Source organism: Spea bombifrons, chromosome 5 (genome assembly GCF_027358695.1).
Source record: "Spea bombifrons isolate aSpeBom1 chromosome 5, aSpeBom1.2.pri, whole genome shotgun sequence".
In the NCBI taxonomy this organism is placed as follows: Eukaryota; Metazoa; Chordata; class Amphibia; order Anura; family Pelobatidae; genus Spea; species Spea bombifrons.
Genome location: NC_071091.1, coordinates 713,934 through 722,334, shown reverse-complemented (window position 1 = coordinate 722,334; position 8,401 = coordinate 713,934). Strand labels below are relative to the sequence as shown.

At 45.8% G+C, this 8,401-nt stretch overlaps 1 protein-coding gene across 1 annotated transcript in view; it reads left to right on the top strand.

Annotated features, from left to right (window-relative positions):
- Positions 1 to 207: 207 nt before the first annotated feature.
- The window catches only part of LOC128496432 (stonustoxin subunit alpha-like), a 9,916-nt gene continuing 1,722 nt past the window's right edge, over positions 208 to 8,401 (top strand). Inside the window, exons 1-3 of the mRNA XM_053466058.1 lie at positions 208 to 268; positions 896 to 1,051; positions 7,298 to 8,401. The exon at positions 7,298 to 8,401 is cut by the window's right edge and continues 1,722 nt beyond it. Of these exons, the coding sequence (XP_053322033.1) occupies positions 970 to 1,051; positions 7,298 to 8,401 (1,186 nt within the window). The 5' untranslated portion in view covers positions 208 to 268; positions 896 to 969. The remainder of the gene's footprint in view (positions 269 to 895; positions 1,052 to 7,297) is intronic.

The following is an 8,401-nucleotide window of genomic DNA, read 5'->3' as shown; positions in this document are numbered from 1 at the left end:
TGCCCTGTGCTTCACTTCAGGTAGCGCCACCTGTAATAACATAAAGGCCCCAGCAAGTAAAACAATATTTATTGCCTAATGCCTGCACCAGCAACAAAAATGGCCGCCACACAGGTTCGGCGGCCATCTTTGTTACTGGCGCAGGCGTTAGAATAAATTGCGGCAGGCATTAGAATAAATTGCGGCAGCCATTTTAGTAATTGGCAGACTTCGGGTCGCCTCAGACGGAGTTACGTGTTTTTAATGCGGTGTGGCTACGCCCAGCATGGTATATAAAGTAAACGTCTTTCCAAAGTTTCCTGTAGACTTTTAATACCCCGGACCGGGGCAAATCTATCAGAGCAGAGGTTTTATGGACTGACTTGTAGTAAAGGCGGCATCCTGTGGCGGTTTGGAGTCACTGAGCTCCTCAGCACGACCCGTTCAGCGGCCGACGTCTGTCTCTAGGTTTTATACGCCTGTCAGCGGCGGGAGCGGCAGAAACTCCCCAACTCGGTGACTAGGAGCGGGGGCCGGAACCGGCAGCCGCTGAACCGTCTCTGAGGTCTGGGCTCTCTTCTGTAGATTTCTGAATGTATAGAACTTTATACCGGAGACACCCCGGGGTGACCCCCCCCATGCAGTTTTACCACCATCTCTCCGGGTCGCCCCACCGTACTTCCCCCGTATGCCCCGCTCCTCGCGGCATAATTAGCATAATCTTATCGTCTTCCTGTCCTGAAATCCTCTCCCCACGAAGACTGGCTGAGCCAATCAGCAACTTGCTGCCCCCGTGGGATACACGTAAGGGGGGTTATATTTATATCTATGGGGTTACTTAGACCTGGACGTTCTGCCGTTTTAGTAACGCGACGATCCGCACTACGCTGTTACAATAAGCTGTCTCTCCCGCTAGGTGACGTCTCGTGATTCGGAATCCCGCTCCCCATCGGGACCCGCGACTTGGTTTTACGCCGTGCGGCTGACGTCATGACCATCGAGATCCCGTCCCTCGGACGCCCCTTCTCCCTGGGGATGCTCTATGACTGTCGGGATGACAGCTTAGTTCCAGGTATTGCGTCTGCTGTTGGGCAGCTGATACGGGGCTCTTCGGGAATAAAACTGACTGCCGGAATTCTGATGCTTCTTCATTTAGAAAGTCTCCACAGAATGAGCGCGTAATTCCGGAATGGGGGGGGGAAGGTTTGGCTGCACAATAAATGCTCATCTTATGGATGGGATGGTGTTAATATTTTTATCCCAATGGTGTTGTCAGATCAGTCCACTTCTACCTGGACACCCAGCACTGTATGGACTACAGCCCAGCAGAATTAATGTACAATTCATACCTTCAAATTATTAAATCTGTATCGATATTACAATAAAGATGCCCAGGGGAGGGCTGGCACCTATTGGCCTGGGAGATGGGCAAAACCAAATGCCCCTAATCTCCCCCCTCCCCCGTTAACATACATACTAGCACGCATTTTACAGATTCACACTGCAAACACCAACACACACATTTACACAGTCATGCTGATACACGTTTACACACCCATGCTAACACTCCCACCACACACACACACACACACACACGCTAACACCTGCACTTAACCCCTTAAGGACCGAGGTTTTTTTTTTACCATGTTTGGGCTAAAAGACCGGAGCACTTTTTTGTGTTTTTGCTGTTTTTCTTCAGCTGTAAATTCTCTCTTCTCAATTAGTGCCCCCCCCATCGTATATTTCTGAAATATCTTTTGAAATAATAATTATATATATATATAAAAACCATCGTTCAGTATGCAAAATATCTAAAAATGTGGGGGGGGGAATTAGGAAGAAAGGGATGTAAGGGGTTCACCGAGAGAGCTGTAGTAACTCCCAGAGATCACCCACATGTATCCCCTGGAATCACTTCCGGCACCAGCCAGCATGCGCACCTTGGAACCCTGCTATGTGTACCCAATAAGTAGACACAACTACCTTGAACTGAGTACAGCAGGAATGAACAGTTTATTGTAGTAAAGCATAGACTCATATAGCCACAGAACTTCATTAACATAAATCAACATTGATAAACAGGTAGACAACCCCACCTTTAATCCCCTTTAGCTACGGAATCTCGCCCCCCCCCCCCCCCCCCCGGCAGCCATCCTGTTAATGGGATTCGTTTACGCAATGGAGTTCCTGTCTGTTTGGCAGCCGGGCTGGAGCCGTCTCTGAGTACGTTGGGCTCCTGTATGACAGCTCGTTCTGTCACGAGGGAAATATTTTCCGTTTCACCCATAAAAACTCTATATAACCAGCGCGATAGGAAAAAAACTCCAAAAGCGTATTTGTCCTGATTTTGGAAACATCTCATATGCCTGGTATTCATTTATTTTGGCACTTACAGGGTTAAATATGAATGACGCGCATCTGTTTCTAAACAAGACTTTTTTTAACCCCTTTTCGGGGCCGAGGCCGTTTTAACGCTTTTGCGGAGCTCGTGTTTAGCTGTAATGTAATATGTTTTGGGTTTTTTTTCTTTTTTCAGGAGAAGAAGGGCTTTCTTCAGATACCGCTTTTTTATCATATTATCTAATTTTCTATAAAAAATAAAACGTGGCAAAAATTTGGAAAAAAAAAACAGCTGAATAGATTCTACTATTTGTCCTGAGTTTAGAAATACCCAATGTTTTAGGTTTTTTTTTTTTGCTGTTTTTTTGTAAGTTATAGGGCAATAAGTAAAAGTAGCGTTTTATGATTTCCACCCCCCCCCAGTCATTCTGCCTCCATCTCCTCTTTGTAACCCTTTCCATGCACTAATTATACAACCACACTTTGTAATAGTAATTTGTTTTAATATTTTTTTCTCACAAATTATAATTTAGTTATTAATATTCAGGTCCTGGTAAATGTCAAACACCCGATATGTGTTCCGCAGCATCTCCCGGTGATACCCCCCGTGCTGGGGTTTCTCAGATTGTTTGGGTGGTAAAAGGCTACTTCTGGGACGTGCGCAATTCAGGTGGTCATTCGGTGATTCTGCCTCCATCTCCTCTTTAGAACACCTTTAAAGCCGGCCACTTCGATTTACCTCATCAAACCATATATTTTTTATTAAATCAGACACCCCTTGGGTATTTGAAAAAATATTTTATTAACTCTTTCCATGTTGAGTATTTTTGGGAAGATACAGCACTAATTTTAGCACTCGCTCATAATAAAAATACTTTGTATCTTTTTTATTCTTTTTTTTGGACTTTTTTAGTTTTTTTTTTTACATTTTGCTGGTATTGGATGGTTCCTCTGGTGACATCACTGCATAATTATTTTTAAATGTAAGCACATATTTTTATTTTTTTATGTTTGCGATTTTCTGATTAAGATTTATCTAAGATGGTGTGAAGCTCTAAACTGAAAAATGTTTAATTTTTACTAAGGGCAAGATAGAGGCGACCCCAGATTATGCTTTCCCAAAGGAACGGGAGGCTGGGGGCTGCCACGTGCCTTGTGTATACCTTTTTTTCTGCACATATTTTTTTAATTTTTTTATTAAAGCAGTTTTTTTTTTCTTCTATATTTTTAAATATTTCACTTAATTACGTAGTGATTAGAAAGCTGGGCTCCATTGACACACGTTTGAGTGCAGTACCTGTGTTCAACCTGCAAGTGGAGCCAGAGTTCTCAAGAGGGTCTGGAGACCCGTTTTAAGCGAGGAAAGTGGATAATTTATCACTTTCAAAGCTTTTTCAATTTAATGGCGGTTCAGGACCCTCAAAGGTCGTTCTCAGACCGTTTTTTGCATGGCGGCCCTGAACCGCCATCGGCCATTAAGGGGTTAACTTTCATTTGCTGGGAGTTGCCCCAATAGAGACCAGAAAAATAAAAACTGCTAAACAAAAGTATATATTTTTTTGAAAGATGACATTCCAAGGTACCGCGTTTGCTCGATTATAAGACGACCCCCCAAATTTTGAATATTAATTTGAAGAAAAAAAAAAAGCCTGAATAAAAGACGACCCTATAAGAAAACAGCTTTATTGGTAAATTATTAATTCATTCTTGAATAAAAACTATGGGAAAAATGCATTTCTTGGTTTTATTTTCTTTTATTTGACAACCTGCTCCCAGTTATGCCTAATACCCCCTTATATGCCACTCTGCCTCCCTGATATTCCTTTTAACCCCCTATATGCCCTGTCCCCAGAAAGCCCTTTTACCCCCCATATGCCACTCTTAACCCCCTCCCGACTTACCAGTGCTTGCCTAGACGTCTCCCCGTGCTTCAGATTCCTTGGTGGGTAGTGGGGGCAGCCGGTGGAGGTTTGCACGATGTGCACAGACAACCTCCGCGGCTGCCGACACTTTTGCTGGAGCTTCTATGAATGAGCACCGGAAAGGTCATGTGACGCAGTCATAGAAGCCCCGGCAGCAGTGGAGGTTGTGTCCACCCATCGCACAGACCTCCACCGGCTGCCGGAGAGGCGGATCCGGGTCCCTGCAGCGCTGCGGGGGATCTGAGTCTTAGTCTTGTAGTCAGACCTCTTATTAGAAGACGACCTTGAATATAAGACGAGGGATATTTGCTCTGAAAAAAACCTTGTCTTATAATTGAGCAAATACGGTATTTTACTTGGGGCATTTTAACACTTTGGATTTAACCATTTTAGTGCCAGTCTGTCCTTAACATTGCAGTGTTTTGATTTTTTTTCTTCATTTGTAACAAATTCATTATAACCAAACACAGTATTTCAGTATTTTTCCCCTGGGCACTTTAAATTATTAAAACAACTTGTGATTTGTATTTAGAAACCCCTGAGTGCAGTCATACCCCACATGCATAGACAAGTCATGTTTCTCAGACATTGTGGAGCCAAAACTGGAACATGCGCAGTTCAATCTTAAACTTTTTTCAAATATATCTTTTAGTCAGATTACTGGTAAGTGACGAGTCTGACATCGATCAGGGAGACCGATCTATAATCACTGACTTAAATGTCACCGACAAGTGATGAGGTAATAATGATGTATTTTTTATTATTTGTGTTTTTTCATAATTACACTAGATGACCCCTCTCTCTTTCTAAGGGTCACCCAGGGGCCGCCATAATGATCCGATCGCTCCTATTGGCCAGGAGTGATCTGATCATCATCATCGGCCCACTTTTGATTGGTTCTGCAGCAGTTTTGACCTGGAAGCGTCCTGGAATTTCAGGTCAGTGCTGTTTAGTTTTTAAATGATTATTTTTTGTATACATTTTTTTAACTCCATTTGAGCAGAGCAAAGATGTTGCCGGTCTGCCTGGACTTCCACATGGTCACATGGTGCCCTCCGTGGGAGTGATCGAAGGCTCGGAGGGGCTGTGCTGGTCTGCCAGACGCCTGGGCAAACAGCGCCCCCGCAATCACCACAATTGTGGAGACGTGGGGCCATTTTTGTTGGATGACGTATCTGGTAAATCCTGGTCGCAAAGGTTTTAAACATACACCATCATGCTCACTCATACACAGCAGATTGGATAGCACTTTGGGAGTGGTCGCTGTACACACGTGTATATACATGCGCACGCACACACACACACACGCACACGCGCACACATATTTGCAAAACATTTATAGCTTAACAAAATTCTGATTTCTTTATTTCCAGCAACCGAGTATCTGCTTAAGGCATCCACTCGGCGGGGTCTCTGGTGTCCTCTCGGCGGGGTCTCTGGTGTCCTCTCGGCGGGGTCTCTGGTCTCCTCGCGGCGGGGTCTCTGGTCTCCTCGCGGCGGGGTCTCTGGTCTCCTCGCGGCGGGGTCTCTGGTCTCCTCTCGGCGGGGTCTCTGGTCTCCTCTCGGCGGGGTCTCTGGTGTCCTCTCGGCGGGGTCTCTGGTCTCCTCCTGATCCTCCCCTTTCTCATTATTTCTAACGTTTCTCTTTATCTCGGCTCTCCCTTTATCTCTCCATTTCCTCCCCCTTTTCTTTATCTCTTCCCCTGCTCTGTGATCCTTCTCTTTCTCTCCTTCCCCTCGCTTTTCTTTCCATCTTTCTGTTTATCGCTTTCCTTTGTTCTCTTGATCATCCCACCTTTCTTGCGCCTCCTCTTTCTCTTTACCCTTTTTATCTTCCCCACTTCTCATTATTCCTTCTGCAACTTATCTCTCCCGTCTCTCCTTTCTCCTCATCTCTCGTTATCTCCTTCCTCCTCTATCGCAATCTCTTCTTTTTCTTTATCTCTCCCCTTTGTCCCCATATCCCCTCCCTATCTCTACTCGTATTTATTATTATATCTGCATCTTTTCCCTCGCCTCTCACCCAGTAATTTACATACTAAGTGGCACACATTTGTTTTACATCAACTCTCTCATTAGCGCAGACTTACACAATCACTGCGACACAGTTACACGCATACTCACTAACACGCGCTTAATCTCCACATTCACAGTCACTCACATTTACAGGCAGTTGTCTATAAGGGGTTATTATCTCTCCCCATTCTATCCATTTCTCCTCCTTCTCGTTATCTTCCCTTTCTGTATATCGCTCCCCTATCTCTCTCTTCTTTGCTGTCTCTCTCTTATCTTTCTCTCCCCTTTCTTACTATCTCTCCCCTTTTTCCCCATCTCTCCCCTTTCTCATTATCTTCTCACAATTTTTCCCTTTCCCAGTCTCTTCTTTCTCCCCATCTCTTTCCTTGGTCATGTGATGGGAGTGTGAGGTCTGTCCTGCTCAGCATCAGTTGAAATGTTGAACAGCGTATGAACAGACCTCGCTCTGTGTTTATCTTGGGCCGGTTAGAGTGAGATCCACGACCCTCCACCAGTGGTGGGCAGCCTGGTTTCAGAAGAGACGCCCCTGGCAGATCTGCCCTCTAGCCTTAGCTGGCGGTTGCCCTAATTACCCCTTAGTGCCCTCAGCATAAAATGTAGGTACAATTCTGAAGCAGTCTGACACGCGCCTGTCACTTGGCCTGTGTTTCATTATTACCGTTCTGGTAGTCATAGCAGCGACCAGAGATGCATCTGGGTTGGTTTCTGCCCTAGATCTGACCCATGGCTGCCTTCCGCTATGCTGGGGTATGGTGTCCTACCCCACCATGCTGCATGCGCGACACAGCGTAAGTTCACTATGGAGATTGTGCTGGTTACAGGGTCCTCCATAGTGAATATGGGCCAGTTACAAGGGAGATCGCTCCACCCTGGAGCAGAGGGGCTACTGGGCCAACTTTGGCCAGCGGTGGGAGGTCTGAAGGCAGAGAGACGATATCTCATGGCTGGACATATTAAACATTGATAAAACTTTAAGAAGAAACATGCCTCTGTGTGACCAAATCTCTCCTTTCTAACAGGCATTTCATTTTGGAAGAGGGAGGCTCTGGAAAAGGACATCTCTGTGAGCCCTCAGAATAGCACCTCCTTCGAGGTTATAACCTCGGACACCGTTTGTGATAAATCATCTGCCCTGGAAATGAAGGCTGCCTTAAAAACCAGTTTCCTCTGCGGCCTGGTGCAAGTTGGGGGGTCCGCAAAGTTCCTGAACGATACAAAAAGGTCAGAAGAACGAGCCAGAGTCACCCTGAAATACTCCAGAACCACCAAGTTCACGCAGCTTGGCGTGGGCCACCTGTGTGCAGACGACGTGTCTGGCAGGACTGACAAACTGCCGGCCACCCACATCGTCACCGGGATCTTGTATGGCGCTCAGGCTTTCTTTATATTTGATCAAGATGTGTCCTCGTCAGAAAAGCTGTCGGAGGTAGAAGGGAAGCTTCAGGCGATGGTCCGAAGAATACCGCAACTCTCCAACGGTGACAACAAGATGACCCCTGAAGTTAAGTGCACGTTTTACGGGGACTTCGCTCTTCAGACGAGTCAAGTGACCTTTGACGAGGTCGTTAAAATCTACAGCAGCCTCCCCAATCTCCTGGGAGAGAACGGAGAAAACGCTGTGCCCTTGAGAGTCTGGCTTCACCCGCTGAAGAGCCTGGACGATAAAGCCACTCGGCTAGTTCGGGAGATCAGCCTCAACCTTTTCTTAAAAATAGAGTATATGATGCAGTACATGGCGGAGGTCGACATGCAGTGCAACGATCTGATGAGACATCCGGCCGCCGAGTCCTTCCCGGACCTCAAGACGGGAATCCGTCCGCTTAGGGAGAACTGTAAGAAATTCATCCTTCAGATCCAGAGCCGGCTCTCGCAAACGCTGCCCGCTATACGAGGAGGAGAAATGGATGAGGGGATGATGGCCGAGATCCTTGGAAGAAAAGAGTGGTCTCCATTTCGAGAACACGACATTAAAGACTTTTTGAGCAAAACACGCAAAGAGATGGACTTTATGTACGCTCTGCGAAATGCGTTGCGCCAAATCCAAGTTATATCCACCAAGGAGAAACTCAGAGAATTTTTTATCAGTTCGTATGTTGATTACGCCGTCTGCTTTAACGTAATTG